Below are 20565 nucleotides of genomic sequence, written 5' to 3'. Positions count from 1 at the left end.
GTTCAATTTCCGGAGACCTCAGTTTGAGAACCGCTGCAGAAGAGAAATCAGGAGATGGGGCGTGGATGGGCAGGAGGAAACCATGTGGGAAGAGGCACGGCGGGCCCGAGCCAGAAGGACTGCGGGATGAGGAACATCTGCAGGGAAGCTTGCAGCTGGAGAGGATAAACTGACTCGCCGGCGTCCACCCCTTCTGACGCTTTGCAAAAAAAAAAAAGCCCCCAGCATTTTCCTACCCCGAGGCTTTGGCAGAGACGGACCTCGAGCCCGTACAGGGAGCCGGCCTCTCGCAGCACGGGGTTTCCCAACACACGTCTGAGGAGCCCAGGGCCTGGTGTGTGTCTGTACCATCGGCACTGATGGTCTTGGCTGCGGCTCAGCCCGGGCGAGCTGCTCCCCACAAAACGCATGTCCTCATGCATAGGCGGGTGTGTGTGTGTGTGTGTGTGTGTGTGTGTGTGTGAGAGCCAGCGTCCCTGTTAGCATTCACTTTTAAATAAACTCTGTGAAGTGCACTCCTCATTCCTATCTTGTGATGAACATGGGGAGAAACCAAAAAAGCATAGTATGTGACTTCCAATAAGCCACGAGGGTAAGAGCTTTCCTAGCCAGTGAATAAATAAGGTTCTTGTTTTCTTTTTTCAGAGTCTCTGTCTCCTTTCCTCCCTTTTTCTTTTCTGTGCAACTGTGTACGTCCTTTCTTTTTTATAGCTTCTCGAGCTCTTCTTTTTTTTTGTTAAAAACAAAAACAAACAAACAAACAAGAAAACAAGACCACAGGCCGAGAGTGTGATTGTGTATGCTAATCCCTGTCACCACACCAAGGCTTCATCGCAGTGTCAGCTCTCCAAGAAGTGGAATCTTTTTATATATATATATTATTGATTTTTTAACAGAGAGGAAGGGAGAGGGCTAGAGATTTAGAAACATCGATGAGAGAGAATCATCGATCAGCTGCCTCTTCTTGCACGCCTCCACTGGAGATGTGCCCGCAACCAAGGTACATGCCCTTGACCGGAATCGAACCCGGGACCTTTCATTCCGCAGGCCGATGCTCTATCCGCTGAGCCAAACCGGTTTCGGCAAGCAGTGGAGTCTTAAACCAGTCTGTCGGGAATCTCCTGACCAGCACTAGTTGGGTATTTCAGATCCCCAGAGCTCCTTCCTGTCTGCTAGATGGCATGCTGCCCAATTCGAATTGATTTTTGCTCAAATAAACTTTAGAATTTTTCATAGGCCTCAGTTTATCTCCCCCCCACCTCAGTTTATCTCTTAACACTCTCCTACTCTCCCTCTCTCCCTCCCTCTCTCCTTTTCTTCTTTAGTTCTAGGATATTCTGACCTCAGTTTGCCTGTGTGTTTGGTACCCGCAGGGTATATGTGTGTGGGGATGGCAGTGTGGGGGTGGGACACGGGCGCTGTTCGCTTCTTTGATGGCTGGTGCTTATGGGGGCGAGGGGGTGCATACGTGCAGCCAGTCGTGCCAGGCAGGCACTGTGCTGGGCAGTTCACGCTTCCCTCTGTGTATTACCCCCGTTTCACACGTGAAGAAACCGAGGCTCAGAGAGGGTCATGTGTTGCTCAAGGTCATTCAGCCATTGAGAAGCCAACTTGCCATTTCCTCTGCTCGAACCCTTTCCGACACCCTGCCTCCTCTGCCTCCGCCAGCAGCAGTGGGCCCAGCATCAGGCATCCATGGGTGGAAGCATTTCTGACCTTCTAGGCTGGGGTTTAACCCCCCAACATGCCTTCCCCCAGCACTGCCTCCCCCCAATACTGTGTGTGTGTGTGTGTGTGTGTGTGTGTCCCCGCTGCAGGCTCTGTCCTGCTCAGCGATTGTCTGCTGGATTGTCTGTGTGGTATCGCCGCCACAGCTTAGCAATGCGCCAGGCACACAGCAGGCACTCAGTAGACACCTGATCCTTTGCATTTGTTTGTTCATTAATTGTGGTAACATATGCAGAGCTCACAATTAACCTCTTCAGCTGTTTTCAAGTGTACAGTCCGGTGGCATTCAGGATGTGCACGTTGTTGTGCAACCATCGCCACTATTTCCATCACTTTCCATCACCCCAGACAGAAGCTCGCCTTCCGTTAGGAAACGGATCTCCATCCCCTGCCTCCAGCCCCACAAACCTCTCCTCTACTTTCCTTCTCCCCACATCCGCCTACCCTGATGCCTTATCGAAGTGGAATGCTATGATGGTTGTTCTTTTGTGTCTGGCTCTTTTCGCTTAATGTTTGCAAGGTTCGTTCATGTTGCAGCATGTATTAGAACCTCATTTTTTAAAAAAATATATTTTATTGATTTTTTTTACAGAGAGGAAGAGAGAGGAATAGAGAGTTAGAAGCATCGATGAGAGAGAAGCATCGATCAGCTGCCTATTGGGGATGTGCCCGGAACCAAGGCATATGCCCTTGACCGGAATCGAACCTGGGACCCTTCAGTCCCCAGCCCGATGCTCTATCCACTGAGCCAAACTGGCCAGGGCAGAACTTCATTTTTTTAAAATTTATGTTTATGGTTGAAAGTATTACAGATGTTTCCCCTTCCCCCCAGTAGCCCTCTCACCCCCACTCCTGCCCCCTCCCTGGCCTGCCCCGCACAGACAGCACTTTGGGGGCTTCGCTCTTTCATTGTTGCTGAGTGGTTGCTGGACGCTTGGCTGGCTGGCACTCCTTTGGCCACGGTGAAGGGTGCCAGTGCAAACACGGCGCACAAATGCCGTCTGAGTGCCGGCTTCCCGTTGTTCGGATCCGTGACAGGACGGCACTGCTGGGAGACGGGGCAGCTCTACCAGACAGAGCAACTGCCAGCCCTTACGCAGCAGCTGCGCCCCTTACACTCCCACGGCGATGTGTGAGGGTCCAGTTCTCCAAATCTTTACCCACACTTGTATTCTCCTTTTTAAAACAAAAAACAAAAAACAAACAAAACAGCAGTCATCCTAGAGGGTGCTGCATTTTATTTTATTCAGAGAAGGGGCCCTGGCCCCTCCAGCCTGGCAGGGAAGGTTAAGAAGCTGGGATGAGCCCTACCAGGTTTGGCTCAGTGGATAGAGCGTCAGCCTGCGGACTGGAGGGTCCCAGGTTCGATTCCAGTCAAGGGCATGTATAATACTTTGGTTGCGGGCACATCCCCAGTACGGGGTGTGCAAGAGGCAGCTGATCGATGATTCTATCTCATCGATGTTTCTAACTCTCTATCCCTCTCTCTTCCTCTCTGTAAAAAAACCATAAAATATATTTAAAAAAAAAAAAAAAAAAAAAAGGTTGGGATGAGCCCTCACTAACCAGTTTGGCTCAGTGGATAGAGCATCAGCCTGCGGACTGAAGGGTCCCAGGTTCGATTCCAGTCAAGGGCATGTACTTTGGTTGCGGGCACATCCCCAGTGTGGGGTGTGTAGGAGGCAGCTGGTTGATGTTTCTCTCCCATCAATGTTTCAAACTCTCTATCCCTCTCCCTTCCTCTCTGTAAAAAATCAATAAAATGTATTTTAAGAAGAAGAAGAAGAAGAAGCTGAGATGAGGGAAGCAGAGCCCAAAGCTATAGCTACTGTCTAACGGGAAATGGTGGAGCCACCAAAGCCCAGGACTGGGAACCAAGTCTCCGGTGCCGAGTGCAGCCGCTCCCCCCTCTTCCCACACGGTCATGGTCACTCTCACGTAGACACTGGCCCAGCCAGTGGCCAGGCTGAGTCAGGGCTGGAACGAAACCACCAGCCCACCAGCCGCTGAGGTGAGGCCAGCCCATTGAGACTGGCACAGTTCCCGCCTGCAAACCTCTGCCCCATGAAACCACCACCCACCACGGCGGCTCCGGCGTGACTCCCTCAGCACAGATACCCCGAGCGCCCTGTGAGGTCCAACCCAATGTGCCCTCGGGGCTCGGGGAGCCGTCCGAAGGGCCGCCCTTCGGGGCGCTCCGCTGGCAGGAGAGAGAGAGGAGTAACCTGCCATAGTTCCCTTCAGGACAGAGGGTCTCCTGGACCGTCGCTTCTCCGCCAGGAGCTGCATCCTGCAGAGTCACAGCCCGGGTGGCTTCCTGGCCCTCACAGCGTCATCGCCCCATTTTCTCACTGAGCCCCGTCAGCGGTGCCCCCTGGGCCTTCCCGCACTTGTCAGCCTGGTTTGACTCTGTGCCAGGCACCGTTATATTACATGTAGTCACTCATTTAATCCTCATGACAACCCCGTGAGGCAGCTGCAATCATGCAGAGGAGCCAACCGGACGTCGGAGAGAGTGACGGGCCTGGGGTGGAGACTGTGTGTGTGCTGGGGAGGAGGGGGGAGGGGGAGGGTGTCCTGGGAGACAGAAGGCTGCCCCACCTTTGCCCCGCGTGACCTTCCTTCCCCGTCTGTAGAATAAGGAAATGGAATTCGGTCTTTAAGGTCCCCTTGCAACTTCGACATGCATAGCCCGAGGGCTTTGCCCTGGCCAGGTCTGCCTGCAATTCCATTTCAGTTCATTAAACTCGCCGTCTTATTAGCTGATCTCCGTCTTCATGATTAGCTGCGGGGAAGGCTATTTGTAGAACAACAGCCTAGAAACCAAAGTCACCGAGGGTGTGAGGGATTCCTGAACTGTTATTTCTGACTTCCATGGCAACCCCAGCGTTTGGCGTTCAGCTTCACGGAGTCAAGCACAGCAGCTGGGGCTGAGCACTCGCCCAAGCAAGCCCTGTGCGAGGAGGGAACAGATCGCTGGCTCCACGATCTTCCTTGTGTGCAGTAAACGCCCTCCGTGTAATTTAGGGAGTGGGGACCTACGCCAAGTGCAGTGAGAAAGGAGGAAATGAAGCGTCGTATCAAAGCGGGGTGAGAGGACAGGTTTCCAAACGGATGGGAGAGGGAGAGCCATCTGGGCGTCCAGGGAGTCGCTGTGTAGAGGACGGGGCAGCACGCAGAGGTTTTGGGGGGGGGGGTGCGGTGGCCCCATTTTCACAAAGCCTGGGTGGAGGAGGGCTCCCGGTGAGCTTTGTGAAGCAGACTGAGCATGCCTAGTTGTATTTTTTGTCCCAGTGTATTTGGAGTTCTCAACAGTAACTCGCTGTGGATGAGTGGGGCATCAGGAAGGCAGACATATTGAGGAGCTGAGGTGGGACAGAAGGCCAGGGCAGGAAACAAAGCTCTCTCGGCATGTAAAGCAGAAAGATTTCAGGCACGGAATTAGGTGATGGATTGCATGATTGTTGGAGAGGTTGGGGATGTCCGGGGACATCACACAGAACCCATCCCTGGGTTGAGGATACCTCCATCGCCGTAACTACATCTGTGAAGCTAGTCAGCAGATAGCTAGATCACCAAGTCTTTCTTTCTTTAAAAAATATATTTTTATTGATTTTAGAGAGGAAGGGAGAGGGAGATAGAAACATGAATGATGAGAGAGAATCATTGATTGGCTGCCTCCTGCATGCCCCCCATTGGGGATCTAGCCTGCAACGTAGGCATGTGCCCTTGATCAGAATGGAACCTGGGACCCTTTAGTCCCCAGGCTGACTCTGTATCCACTGAGCCAAACCAGCTAGGACCCACGTCTCTCTCTCTACAACCTTGCTTGCCTACAGAAACAGCCTTCACCCCGCGTTCTACTTTGTGAGTGCAGTTAACTGGTGTTACCTAGTTCTTACCCAGAGTCCTAGCTGCAAGGGAACTTGGGAAATGTGGTTTTTGTCTTTAGCTTCTGCAGAACTGGCAGACTCATAGAAAGGGGTAGGAGTTCACGCTGACTGATATTCAATCAATAGTTATTTCACTTGAAACTGGAATTATCTCAGAGGAGTGACAGGGGTAGAGGAGTTGGACACCTAAGAGGGATGTGTTGGAAGGGTCCAATCTCTGGTCCCAAATCATCTGCTCCACCAGCTGGAAGTCCTTCAGGTAGACTCACTTCAGGGTCCAATGACAAAGGGGCAGACACACTTCTGAAGACAAAGGAGTTGGATTAAAATTCTCTGGTGTCTTCTTCTTCCTTTTTTTTTTTTTCTTTAATATATTTCATTGATTTTTTACAGAGAGGAAGAGAGAGGGGTAGAGAGTTAGAAACATCAATGAGAGAGAATCATCGATCAGCTGCCTCCTGCACACCCCCTACTGGGGATGTGCCCGCAACCAAGGTACATGCCCTTGACAGGAATTGAACCTGGGACCTTTCAGTTCACAGGCTGACGCTTTATCCACTGAGCCAAACGGTTTGGCATGGTGTCCTCTTTATTAGTGTATACACAGTGGATGTTAATTTACACCTGAGACCAGGCTGGGGACTTGGATGGAAGGGAAAGCAGGGGTGGGGCCAGGGTGGAGAGAATGAAATCAGGGCTGAGTCAGAAGCCCTTAGGATGTTCCCTAAAGGTGGACGGGCATATTGAAAACCCTTCAGTGGCCCCCCATGGACTCCTATCTGAAGTCTGAACTTCTTAATAGAAGGCACATGCAGCCCTCCCTTCAGGCCCAGCCATCCCCATCCTGTCCTTTAAGCGTCAGCCAAACCACAGCAACCCCACAGGATATGGACATGTGCACCCCCTGTGCTCTGGCTCCAGGCCTTTGCTCGTGCTGACCCTTTACCTAAAATGCCCAGCCCAACTCTGCCAGGGCAGTACCTGCTCATCTGCAATAACAGGATCCTATCCTATATAATAAAAGTCTAGGTGGCATCACACGATGTCAGCACAAGATGACCACTGCGACATCATCACAAGATCGCCACCCCAAATTGTCACAAGATGGCCACCACAAGATGGCTGCCACAAGATGGTCATGACAAGATGGCTGGCAGGGGAGGGCAGTTGGGGGGGACCAGGCCTGCAGGGCAGGGCAGTTGGGGGCAATTGGGGTGGCAGGGGAGCAGTTAGGCATCAATCAGGCTAGCAGGTGATTGGTTAGGGGGTGATTAGGCAGGTAGGCAGGTGAGCAGTTAGGAGCCAGCAGTCCCAGATTATGAGAGGGATGCCTGACTGCCAGTTTAGGCCCGATCCCTGTGGGTCTAAACCGGCAGTCAGACATCTCCCAAAGGGTCCCAGATTGGAGATGGTGCAGGCCAGGCTAAGGGACACCCCCCTCCTGTGCACGAATTTTGTGCACCGGGCCTCTAGTGAAATAATATAACATTGCAGCCATCAGCTTCTCCAGGCAGCGCCCCACCCCCCGTCTTGGGACCAGTGCTCTAGTTGCTCATGTTGTCGTCAATCTGTCTCCTCTACAAGACGGTAAGCTCCTTCCAGGCTGAGCTCGATCTTGTCCCTTATTCCCAGCACCTTGCACAAAGCGGGTTTACAGTGTCTGCGTAACTCCACCAAACCAAAACGATGGCAGGAGTGTCTCAAAGACCGGCTCTGCCCATCCTCCTTCAGGGAACATTCTAAGGGCTTCTGACTCAGCCTTGCCTCTGCTGGTAGAGGGCTGTGTCCACACCCTCCCCCTCCAGGGAGAGACGGCTGCAGGGAGCCAGGTGCGACGTGTCGGGGCCTCTCCCTCCTGGCTCTCCTCTCTCTTCCTCTCTCTCCACCCGCCGGGCACTGCATTGCTATTCTCGGGCCTGGGCTCTGCTGCTGACTTCCATTGGCTGAGCTCTCAGAAAGCAGACCGGGCAGTGCCCAACTTAGGAAGTTTCAGGCGCTTCCATGGGTCAGATGCCAGTTTGCGTTTTAAAAACCACTTAACCCCGTTTTTCGCGTTGCAGAGAGAAGAAATCACCTCATTGTGTCCCAGTCCCTTTTTCTTTTTTAAAAATATATTTTATTGATTTTTTACAAAGAGAAAGAAAGAGGAATAGAGAGTGAGAAACATTGCTGAGAGAGAAACATTGACCAGCTGCCTCCTGCACACCCCCTACTGGGGATGTGCCCGCAACCAAGGTACATGTCCTTGACTGGAATCGAACCTGGGACCCTTTAGTCCGCAGGCCGACGCTCTCTCCACTGAGCCAAACGGGTTTCGGCATGTCCCAGTCCTTTCTACCATCTCATACTGGAGGACAGGCCATGGGCATGTGTGTGTGTGTGTGTGTGTGTGTGTGTGTGTGTGTGTTACAGTTCTAAGATATGAGTCATTGCTCAATTTGAGAAAGGCAGAATGATGGCGAGAGGGGTTTTGATAGAGAATACCAAACCTATTCTGTAAGCCAGCGAGGTTCAAAACCATCAACTATTTCAGGGTGGAGAGAATATATATACTCAGATATACTCTGAGAGGAGGCGCTTTTTAAAAAAATTATTTTAAATTTTTTTTTTTAGTGAAACTTTAGCAAACTGCTTTACCTTGCAAGGAAATTCAATTCCCTGGAAACTGCCTTCTCCAGGGTTAACCTGGGGCAGCTTTCTCCTTGGCTCCCTCACAAAGGAAACTGCCCAGGGTTCTGGAAACCACGGCTGTGGAGCCTCATGCTGTGAGGCCTCTTTCCTTTCAGCCCGTGGAACAATGACTGGAGGAGACCGGTGTGATGTGGCATGCTTTTTTTCTCTCTCTCGCTCTTTTCCGTTTTGCTGGCGCGTGGTGCACACACTCCCCGAGGGCCTTGGAGAGCTGTGCTCCTAAAGGAATTTATGACAGTCAGCAGGGACAACTGAAATTGGAGCTCGTCTCAACCCAGAATTCCCTGGGGGCCCCGTGGACCCAGGTCTGCGGTCTGTGGAGCGCTGCGGCTACCCAAAGATGCAGGCTCATTCACAGAGCCTTCTTTCAACAAACAAAAAAGAAACAGAAAAAAGCCCTCGTGACATTGGCCAGTGCCCTTTGCTTAAAAACTTTGCAGTGCGACCTTGCTGGGGTGGCTCTGTTGGTTAGGTGTCAGCCCTTGTGCCAAGAGGTCATTGGCTCCATTCCCTGTCAGGGCACATGCCCAGCTTCAGGCTTGATCCCCAGTAGGAGACCTGCAGGAGGCAGTTAGGGGTGACCAGGTCAGCGGGGGTGAGAGGGGGGGAGTTGGGGGGAGATTAGGCTAGCAGGGGGGTTGGGCCGTGAGAGGTGACTAGGTTGGCAGAGGGGGACAGTTGGGGGCAACCAGGCTGGTGGGGGTGGGGGGCAGTAAGGGGTGACCAGGAAGGCAGGCAGGCAGGTGAGCGATTAGGAGCCAGCGGTCCAGGATTGTGAGAGGGATGTCTGACTGTCAGTTTAGGCCTGGGATCGGGCCTAAACTGGAAGTTGGACATCCCCCAAGGGGTCCCGGACTGGAGAGGGTGCAGGCTGGGCTGAGGGGACCGATGCCCCCTGTGCATGAATTTCGTGCACCGGGCCTCTAGTTTTATATAAGCACCCCCGGGCATTTCTGATGTCATCAAGGCCTTCGGGATCCCTGTTTGGGCTCTTCTTTATGTGCCTCCACTGGCCAGCCCTCCCAGCCCCCTCCAGCTCACGGGCTGGTATCTGCAACCTCTGCCTTTTCCGCCCTCCCACCCACATGTGCTCATCAAAGGGAAGAAGCTAGGACCCTGATGGAGCTTCCGTGTGCCGGACACTGTGCTGGGTACTGGGGATCCGTAGAGGACACCACCTGAGGCTGGGTAGCTCTGTGTGAGGTGCTGGTGGGAGGTACCAGGGGGCTCCTGGGAAGGCCGTTTAGGCCACTGGAGGGGGTGCAACAAGGAAAAGTTTTCAAAAATAGGCGACCACATAGCTGAGTCTTAAACCCGGAGGCATCAAGAGGGGATGGTGTGTAGGGAACTAACACCCTTCTTTTTTTTTTTTTTTTTTTAAATGCACATCCAATTTTAATCTCTGATTGATTGACTATAATACACAAATCTGAACTATTGTATCTGGTTAAACTGAAAATGAGCAATATTATAATTTGTTAATTCCAAATATCAACTGTATCTATTTACTATGATTGTTTCTGCACTCCTAACAAGATACCCCAACCCAGTTAATTTCCTTTGAGACCAGATGTCCATCCTTTATTAGACATTCAAACTGGCCTTTAAATATAAGCACACACATTCGCAAAGATGTATTCACTTAGAGTCACACCCCCTCGACCTTTTGCCTTAAACATTTCCCCAGAATGCTTTCTTAGTCTTCTCGTTGATCAAGCCAATCTACTCATGCCACTGCATTAATGTTCTCTCTACTTTGCCAGGCTGTCAGTCCTCAAGCTCCTTCTAACATTATAGACACTCTCTAACACCCTTCTTGATATCCCTGGGGTGTCGGGTAGAGGGCAGGGAGTCGTGGGCCAAAGAGTTCATTCCCCTAGGAATGTCCGTGGCCTTTCTGAAGGAGCGTGGCTTTTGAAGAAATCGCTCCGACGGAACAGCTTCCGGAGGCTCGATAACACTGAGAATTTACAGCTGCCAGAGGCAGCTGTTGTGGCCCGTCAATGAAACTCACCAAAACATCCATTTATAGGAAAGTTTTGCTGCAAAGGCAAGAAGGCTCAGGGCCGTTTGGTGAGAGAGTCTCTCCACTCTGCCAGGCCAGGGAAGCCACCGAGGAGATGGCTGGCCATGGAGGTCGGGAGGGGTCACATGGGAGCGACTGGAAAGGGTCTGGTTGACAAATAGGCTTCATTCCCCAACTCCCCTCCAGGCACCAGGGAGTGGGGACATGGGGTGCTGTGTGGAGGGGAGTCCTGTGGCTGAACTTCGCTTTTGAGGCAGGGACACACACACACACACGCATGCAAGGCTTGGGGTTTGCCAGCCAGGTCTGAGATTTTACCCTGCGACCGGCTGTCGATCCCGGTGCCTCCTTCCCCGTGGGTTGTACCGTCGGGTTCTTGAGCCTGACATGCAGGACTTGACATTTATACCAATCAGTTTTCTTCTTGTTAGTTTTGACTTAACTATTTTGGCCCTCAGAAATCCTTTCTGGTCCTGGCTCTATGATTCAGCTCATTTGAAATTTCTCCCAGCATCGTATGTATTAGTGTAGAGAGAACAAGGGCCCCCCTCCCCGCACCCCCCCCCCCCAATTTGGACAAAGGTCTGGAAAATGTTACTGAGCAGGGAACGATTTGCTATAACGAATCCAAGCCATGTCTCAGGTCCCATTAGGAGCAAGTCCAGGGAGTCTCCCTAATACAATACAACAGCGTGTTCAGGGTGGTCCCCAGGGGTTCTCTGGGAAGATGTGAGCAGAGCAGGACTGATTCAAAGAAAGCCATGGCTCATCCAGCGCCGGGACAGGTCTGGCACGCGGTTGCGCAGCAGCTGGCGGCTGACGAATGAGGAAACCGGAGAGGAGACCTTGGCTGTAGCGTCGCCAGCCCCGGCCAAGGACCCGGGGCCCCAGGCAAGCGCCCTCCATACAGGGACTCGAAGGTTAAGTCTCACTGCGGGTGGAAACCAAGAGAGTCCGAATTGCCTCTGAAATATCCTTGAAATCACTTGCAATCTCAAAGAGCTAGTAGTCACCGTCTGGGGGTACACGGGGACAGAACCACAGGAGGTGGCACAGGGACACCCCCCAGCGCTAAGACACCTCCATGGCCAGTGCTGTGCTTCGCGGTGGTCATAGCTCTCCATCTCAGTGCCTCTCTCTTTCTCTGACCAATTCACACAAACCAAATGCTCACGGGATGCAATTTCCCTGAGCAATTTTATATTCTTTTATATATATATATATATATTGATTCTTTAGAGAGAGGGATAGAAGAGTTAGAAACATCGATGGAGAGAAACTGATCAGCCACCTCCTGCACACACACACACACACACCCCGCCACTGGGGACATGCCCGCAACCAAGGCACATGCTCCCCAACCAGAATCGAACCCGGGACCCTTCAGTCCGCAGGCCGACGCTCCATCCACTGAGCCAAACCGGCCTCGACAATTTTATATTCTTAAAGTTGTAGGTATGCCCCACAGTTCCAGTTTGAGGAGACTAATTCTTATGGTACAATCTTTCTCTTTCCTTTGCTCTGTCCCCTGGCCCGCCTAACAGCCCTCTCTCCTGAATGGGCCTTTCTCTGGAAGTTCATGTGCACGCTGTTGATGTGGCCAGTCTTGTCTGCCCGTCCTTCTTATTTCTCACTGAGAAATAATCAGCGTCTCCTAAGTGCCGTTGACCCATGAGCAACGCAGAGGTTAGAGGCGCCAACCCCCTGCAGCTGAGATCATGGGTAACTTTGGACTCCCCCAGAGCTTAACTAATATACTCACAGCCCATTGTTGACCGAAGCCTTACCGATCAACAGTCACTCAACACGTACTTCGTATGTTATGTGTATTACATACTGCATACATACTGAGAATCAAGTAAGCCAGAGAAAAGGAAATGTTACGAAGAAACTCATAGAGAAGAGCAAATACGTTTACGGTGTTGATCGAAGAAAATCCGCGTGTAGGTGGACCTGTGCAGCTTAAACCTGTGTTTGCAAGGGCCGAATGGAGAATGAGCTGCTAATTTACCTTTTTTTTGTTTGTTTGTTTCTCAGAAGTAGATAAAATGGAGTACTAACCTCAGTCTTTGTGGTAGAGCACCAGGCACCAGAACCAGGCTGGTAAAATGACTCCATTTCCTGTGCCACCTCCAATAGTCTGTAGGGTCCCGAGGCTGAGTGCCGGCCTGGCGGGAGAGTGATGTCTGACGGAGAAGAGAAGCGAAGGGCATTGCTGAGCCTGCCCGCGGCCAGGCAGCAAGTCCGCATCCTCCATGCGCCCCCCAGCACTCCGTCTTTTTCGTTGCCTATTTCCCCGTATCCTGCTGGTACCTGTCCGAATGCCTGCCTTCCACCGCTGGGAGCCTTCCTTTCATTGTCTTCTCAGAGCCTGACACACAATAGTACTCACTCAGTATTTTTGTCGAACGTCTGGCTTTCGATGAATGTGGAATTTTCATCTCTTCCCCTCGAATCAATCAGTTGCATTGCTGACATCCAAGTAGAGAATTCCCGACTCACCTGATCCATCCCATCTAGGAATGAAAACATACATGGTATATGGTTTCCCCCTTCTTACACTCCTGTTGGCTCATAATAATAATGATTCTCTCCCTCTTTCTTTCCTTTTTTAAAATATGTTTTTATTGACTTCAGAGAGGAAAGGAGAGGGAGAGAAACATCGATGATGAGAGGGAATCAGTGATCGGCTGCCTCCTGCACGCCACCCTCTGGAGATGGAGCCTGTAACCTGGGCATGTGCCTTGACTGGGAATCGAACTGTGACCTCCTGATTCATAGATCCATGCTCAACCACTGAGCCATTCCGGCCAGACTCTCTCTCCCTCTCTTCCTCTCCTGCCCTCTCATTATAAAGCAGCCTTAATTTTTCTCCCCCATGTCCCTTTGAAACTTCTGATGAACTAGTTTTTTTTTTCTCTGTCCCTTTATGACATTTTCATCTGCTTCTCAGTGTTTCTGTTTCTTCTTCGGGAAATAACAACCAGTGATTATTCCTAGAACAGTTTTAGCTTCCGACTCACTGCCACTTCCTCCAACGTTACTCTTGCCATAATTCTTGGTGATTTCAATATCCATACGAATGACCCCTCAATAGCTTTGACGTTCTTTCCCCCCCGGTATCCCTATCCTCCACCATCTCTCAGCTATTGCCCCTCTTATCATCCTCTTGATCCTGTGATTATAATGATTGCAGTCCCGCCATAGTCTCAGTTCAAACCTCCTATCTCCCCAGCTCCCCCCCTTCTCATACCTCCTAGTATTCCACCGTCAATAGCCCTGTGGCCTGACCTGGATTCTCAGTCCATTGGTCCTGCTGCTGCTGCTCTGGCCTTCACCCCCTCGTTTCCTCTACTCCCTGCTCCCCAGTCTAACTCCACAGGAAGTCCTTGTAGTCTTCCTGTCGTTGGCCTCGGCCGCTCTCCTGATTCATCATCACTCTCGCTTGGCTAAATGACAGCCCTGGTTAAACCAGCGTTTGCCGGTTATCCTCCTGTGCCTGCAGCTGCGCCAAAACACACGCCATGTTATTGATCTCATTTCAATTCCACGATCACCACCCTCCCGTCATCCCTCAGCGCTGCCCGGAAATCATACTCTGGTTCCCTAGTCCAGTGGTTGGCAAACCGCGGCTCGCGAGCCACAGGCGGCTCTTTGGCCCCTTGAGTTTTTAGCAAAGGCCAGCTTAGGAGCACCCTAATTAAGTTAATAACAATGTACCTGCCTATAGGGTTTAATTTTTAAAAATTTGGCTCTCAAAAGAAATTTCAATTGTCATACTGTTGATATTGGGCTCTGTTGACTCATGAGTTTGCCGACCACTGACCTAGTCCATATAATGTACCCTTACCCTGTTCTAGAAATGGTTACATTTTTTCACTTGTATCATTCAATTCTCTACAGATTTTTTTTTTTTTTTTTTTTTTTTTTGTAAGCGCCCACAAACCATCTGCTTGTGGGAACGTTGCTGGGGATGAATATGAAATACTCCATTTTCTGAAATCCATCTCTCTTTCCCACTCCACCTGGGCGTTTGCCTATTGTCTGGGCCACATCTCTCCTGCTCCCCACAGGCCCTCAGAGATCCACGGCCTCGGCTCCGTCTCTCCTGTCCCAGCCCTCAGTCTCCCCTGGCCCTGCTCCTCTGAGCTCTCAGTGAGCACTTGTCAGGGGGATGAGAATGGGAACAGCTCACAGCCTGATCTTGGGAGGCAAGCATCTGGTTTCATCCTTTTTATTAAATTAAAAAATACAAGTAGGCGCTTAGCAGAGGAGAAGCTCTTGGCAGGAGGCACACAAGTCTGGGCCATAGCTCTCAGTCCTGTGAATCCAGGGAAGGAAAGAACTGCCCTGGAGAGCCAGTACGGTCTCCGTCCGCCTGCAGCACGTCCTCAGAGGAAGAGTCGCTGTCTGCCTCCCTCCCTCCCTTCCCAGGGCCCTTCTGTGAGTGTGCCCCTCCGGGGCCGGGCCTGGGCCTGGTCCAGTCCTCAGCAGGTGGAGAGCATTGGGCCACATTCTCCCTGACGTAAGTTCACACATCAAAGGTGGGAGATATCGGGGAGCGGGGGCAGGTCATTTGGGATTCCTAGAAAGGGCTCAGCCTCGCTCCCGGACCTGGTCTTCTTTCTGGGGACCCGTGGGTCTGCTTCCACGGCTCCAGCCCAGGGCCACGCGCCAGACCACGGCGCCTTCGGTGTCTCTCAGGGTGGGCGCTGCTCCTGGGGGCTCAGGGCTGGGCTGGGCTGTGTTCTTAAATTCTCACAACCACCCAGGAAGGTGGGTCTCCACGTTGCATCCATGTGGCTTTTCTTTTTCTTGGTTACAAGAGGTTTTCCAACTCTCAGCACCTCCATTTCCTCATCTGCCCGATGGATGTGGTGCTCCTCCTGGCTCTTTTCTCAAGAGCTTGCTCTGCACATCAGATGAGATCATGATGATAAAAGCCCTCTGGAAAAAGGATCTGAGCACATCCCACCAAGGCCGCGTTTTGCATGGATCTTCTCCCAGAGTCCTCTGAGACAGCTTCTGGGGCCCCCTGGGGCCTTCAGTTCACACAGCCCCCAATCCTACCCGTGGGTGTGGCTGGAAGCGGGTTTCCTGCCGGGATACGGGGCGTTTGGGAGTGTGTCCGCCCCTAACACAGTCAGACTTGGGAGGCTGCGGTGGGTGAGGTGAGGTGTGGGTGCAGGCGCTCGGGAGAGTCAGGCCTGGCAGGCCGGCCTGGACGGGATGACCTCATGGGCCTTTCTTGGTTCTCGTTTTAATGACTGGGCTCACTGTTTCATTGTTGGCTTTCTCTCCTTGCAGCTGTGGTGTTTGGGAAGTAGGGCAAGCATTTGGGATTCCTTTTCTAATCCCTATCAAATGCGGCTTTCGCGGCAAAGACCGGGGAAGGGAGGAGGGCCTCCCGCTGGCTGGAGGCCGTGGCTCAGCACACGGGGGAAATCCCAGCAGGAGTGCCCACGTCCGCCCTCCCTCTGGGGCAGGAGGCCTCTCACCTCCCCCCATAGCATCCTTTCCCCGGTCTTTGCCGGTCCCCCTCCGGACTTCAGCCTCAGAGAGCCTCCTTCTTGGCTGCGTAAGGCCGTGGTTGTGATAAGGAAGAGACGGAACATCTGCCTTTTCCCAGTTTAACTGTGTCCTTTGTGGAAATGCTTCTTGGCAGGTCCCTTAGCCATTCCCACCGCTGACTGAGTCCCTCTCTCCACCACGTTACTGCCGCAGTGGCCTGATCACCCACCTCGCAAACCACTGCCACACTCACTGGATTTTTTTATGACATGGCTCACCTGCAGAAGCCGGAAGTTACATGTGGCATCACATACAGATTTCTCAATCTGAATGTAAAGGCCTTTTATCACTGGCTGCGGGCAACCCCTCCAACTTACTTCCTCCCCTTGCCTCCTGGCAGTCCCTCCATCACTTACTCTATCATCCACCCTCTCCATCGGTGCCTCCTCTCGATTCAAACTCTGCATCCGCAGGGCCAGCTCGTATCCGGACCTTGACCCCAGCCCACTAACGTCCCTGTTCTCCGCACAGCTGGTGTCAGCACCACCCAGGTTCATGCCAGCTCAGCTGAGTCTCCCCAGGTAGACCGTGGTCCCTATTGTTGCCATCAGTCTCTATCCTAGCTTATTCCACGTTTCCTGCAGTTTCCGGGGGAGCTTCCGGGGCATACAGTACAGAATGAAATCATTCTAACCCCGGTCGGGGGTTTGGCCACCTGAAAACTGTATTGATGACTTTCTAGAAACGAAAGTGTTCATTTGTCTTGTGAAAAGAAATAGTATTTGTTTGTAGCCGACACTCAGGATCACTCAGTTGTAGCACCTACAGCTTTCACATTCACCCTTACAGCTTTTCCAGGTGAGAAGAGAAACCGATGGAGATCGGAGACTTTATTTTATTTATTTATTTATTTAAAAAAAATATATTTTATTGATTTTTTTTACAGAGAGGAGGGAAAGGGATAGATAGTTAGAAACATTGATGAGAGAGAAACATCGATCAGCTGCCTCTTGAACACACCCTACTGGGAATGTGCCCGAAACCAAGGTAGATGCCCTTGACAGGAATCAAACCTGGGACCTTTCAGTCTGCAGGCAGACACTCTATCCACTGAGCCAAACCGGTTCCGGCTCTTTAAAAAAAAAAAAAAAAAAAAAAAAAAAAAAAAAATATATATATATATATATATATATATATATATATATATATATATATATATATATAATTGATTTTTTACAGAGAGGAAGGGAGAGGGATAGAGAGTTAGAAACATTGATGAGAGAGAAACATCGATCAGCTGCTTCCTGCAACCTCCCCCCCGCCCCCACTGGGGATGTGCCCGCAACCAAGGTACATGCCCTTGACCGGAATCGAACCCGGGACCTTTCAGTCCGCAGACCGACGCTCTATCCACTGAGCCAGACCGGTCAGGGCCTTCCTCACACCCTTCTAACGCGTGTGACGCCCCTCTTTCCCCAGAGAGCTCCTGCGAGAACAAGCGGGCGGACCTGGTGTTCATCATTGACAGCTCCCGCAGCGTCAACGCCCACGACTATGCCAAGGTCAAGGAGTTCCTGGTGGACATCCTGCAGTTCCTGGACATCGGCCCCGACGTCACCCGCGTGGGCCTGCTGCAGTACGGCAGCACCGTGAAGCACGAGTTCTCCCTCAAGACCTTCAAGAGGAGGTCCGAGGTGGAGCGCGCCGTCAGGCGGATGCGGCACCTGTCCACGGGCACCATGACGGGGCTGGCCATCCAGTACGCCCTGAACATCGCCTTCTCCGAGGCCGAGGGCGCCCGGCCCCTGCGGGAGCACGTGCCCCGCGTCATCATGATCGTGACGGACGGGCGGCCCCAGGACTCCGTGGCCGAGGTGGCCGCGAAGGCACGGGACACGGGCATCCTGATCTTCGCCATCGGCGTGGGCCAGGTGGACCTCAACACGCTGAAGGCCATCGGCAGCGAGCCCCACGAGGACCACGTCTTCCTGGTGGCCAACTTCAGCCAGATGGAGTCGCTGATCTCCGTGTTCCAGAACAAGCTGTGCAGTAAGTCCCGCCCCGGGGTTCTCCCAGGGGCATCCTGAGGGTCCCTCTATCCGACTGCCAGGTTCAGTCTGCGCTGCCTCGTCCCAGGGACACTGCCTGCGGGGGGCTCAGCAAAGGCCCAGGTAGACGTGGCGATTTTTTTTTTTAATGTATTTTATTGATTTTTTTACAGAGAGGAAGGGAGAGAGATAGAGAGCTAGAAACATCGATGAGAGAGAAACATCGATCAGCTGCCTCTTGCACACCCCCTACTGGGGATGTGACCGCAACCAAGGTACATGCCCTTGACCGGAATTGAACCTGGGACCTTTGAGTCCGCAGACCAACACAGCTTGAAAAGTGCTGGTTTCAGAGGAGGGAGGGCTGCCGTGCAGGTGCCCAGCCTGAGCTGCGGGGTGCTGCTGGGTCTCCGTCTCCCTGGGGTGGGGGACCTTGATCGAGCAGCCAGGAAGAGATGAGCGGAGCCAGGCTGCCCTTGTGTGCGAGTCCTGGCTGACCTCTCACTGGCTGTGTGGCTGTGAACTTGGACACGGCGGTGGCTGTATCCCCACGGGCAGCGAATTCCCTCACCGGCCACGGCATTGCCAGGCCACCCCGGGGACCACCAGAGGAACTTGGAGGCCGGCTGTCCTGGCATGGAAGCCCTGTCTACAAGATGACCGAAACCTACACATCTTGGGGCCTACCGTTTTGCCGCCCAGGGAGAGAGGACACAGAAGTTAGGGGCTGAACAATGCGTGTCTATCCTCAGCCTTTGGAAACTCATTATATCCTGGGCAGGGCTGCTTTTCATTAACCTTCTGGTACCTGCTTTATCAACCTAGCTCTGTATTTAGAGCCCAGAGCACATACCCTAATAGCCCCACCCCACCCACCCCACCCCAGCCAGGCCCGCCTCCACGTCGGGCCCTAAAAGTGCTCCTCAGACACACCTTTCACCCACCGACCTGGGCAAAGTCCACCCTCCCTGCGCCCCGAGAGGCCCCGTTGTGTGCATGGGGAGGGCGGGTTGGCTTCAATAGATGTCGGCTTTCCATGGCCGGCCATCGTTCCTTTCAAGAGCCCCAGCCAGCCCCTCCCCTCCTTTGATTGTTCCTTTCATCATTCATGTATTCATTAATAAGCATTTGTGAACATTGACATTTCCTGGTTTAAAAAAAAAAAAATAATAATAATAATAACACCCAGTCCCGCCAATGGCAGTCTGCTGAGGAATGACTCCTTCTGCTGAACGCAAAGCCTGGACCCAGTTTCACGCGCTGAGCTATGAGGCCCCTCGCGGCCCAGGGAGGAGGCAGGAGGAGGCAGGGCTGGCCCGGCCTGCCAGTCATGTGGCAAAGGCCCCGCCCACGGGAGAGCCGGGCATCAGGGCCCGGTGCTCCTGGACTCACTGCACACTCACCAGGAGGGTTTTACCCACGGAAACGTCTTACCCTGCCTGAGACTTGAGGTTGAACATAGTGGAAATTCGACTTGAACTAGGTTGAGAGAGGAGGGATTGCGTTATGTTACCCACGGAATTTCGGAGAAGAGTAACCAGTGGCAGCCCTGCCTTCTCTCCATCTCTCCCCTCTGCCGCCCCCCGGACTCCTGGGGTTCATGCACAGAGCGTATCAGCCCCCCAGACGTACCTGCCGTGGGGTGAAGCCCCCCTTTTCTCAGTGCCGGTTCCTGAATGCCAAGAAAGGACTACAGCCGAAACCGGTTTGGCTCAGTGGTAGAGCGTCGGTCTGTGGACTGAAAGGTCCCAGGTTCGATTCCGGTCAGGGGCATGTACCTTGGTTATGGGCACATCCCCAGTAGGGGGTGTGCAAGAGGCAGCTGGTCGATGTTTCTCTCTCATCGATGTTTCTAGCTCTCTATCCCTCTCCCTTCCTCTCTGTAAAAAATCAATAAAATATATTTAAAAAAAAGAAAAGAAAAAAGAAAGGACTCCAATGGTCAAACCCTGTCCCAGCCCGCGGCGGCCAGGAGAGGGGCTGCCTCAGACCCTCACAGCAGCTCCCATAGTTACGAGGCGTTTGGGGTGAGAAGGGCAGTTTCCAGAAAAAGGGGGTGCTGTGCAGATGAAACCATTTCAGTGCATATACGGAGGGTCCCCAGACACTGCTCACGCCTTCACGCCAAAGGTAAAGAAATAAGGAAGAAGGAGCTGCCCAGCTGAGCCGAGCGCCCTCCTCTGTGTGGGGCAGAGGGGAGCTGGGGCACCAAGTCCGGCTTCGAGTCCAGTGCTTTTCCCATGACTCCGAGTGATGGTCTCCTGGTTCCAGTGTCTTCGATTTTGCACAGCCCACACAAGCCCCAGGAACACGCTGTCACTCTAAAACCATGCAGGAGTCTTTTCATTCCCCCACCTGACAGGTTAAGGGAGTGGCGTGTAGAGAAATGAAGTCATTCTGGCCAGGCCACGGGCAGTCAGGGGCGAAGCCGAGTGCTGGTCTGTTCACAGGAGCCATTCTCTTCACCACTGTGCCGTCTGCTCCCACAGGGACTTTCTCTGCCCCCACCTCCTGCCTGACTTCCTTCTTTATCTGCCAGGGTCCCCGTGGGGAGACAGGCACTGGGCCCATCACTTGGGCCTTGCACCCATTCTTTTTTGTTTTTTAATGTTTTTTTTTTTGTTGAGTTTTAGAGAGAGACGAAGGGAGAGGGAGAAACATCAGCGGG

At 52.6% G+C, this 20565-nt stretch overlaps 1 protein-coding gene across 3 annotated transcripts in view; it reads left to right on the top strand.

Annotated features, from left to right (window-relative positions):
- Window positions 1–20565, top strand: part of MATN2 (matrilin 2) — a gene marked incomplete at its 3' end in the record, with an annotated part of 81142 nt that overhangs the window by 14122 nt on the left and 46455 nt on the right. For all 3 annotated transcript variants that reach the window (XM_084864549.1, XM_084864548.1, XM_084864547.1), the window contains exon 3: window positions 17329–17898. In XM_084864549.1, coding sequence (XP_084720675.1) covers window positions 17329–17898 — 570 coding nt within the window. The remainder of the gene's footprint in view (window positions 1–17328; window positions 17899–20565) is intronic.

The sequence above is a fragment of the Pipistrellus hanaki genome (genome assembly GCF_964339955.1).
Source record: "Pipistrellus hanaki genome assembly, chromosome: 17".
In the NCBI taxonomy this organism is placed as follows: domain Eukaryota; kingdom Metazoa; phylum Chordata; class Mammalia; order Chiroptera; family Vespertilionidae; genus Pipistrellus; species Pipistrellus hanaki.
This window is presented reverse-complemented; position numbering and strand designations above follow the sequence as displayed.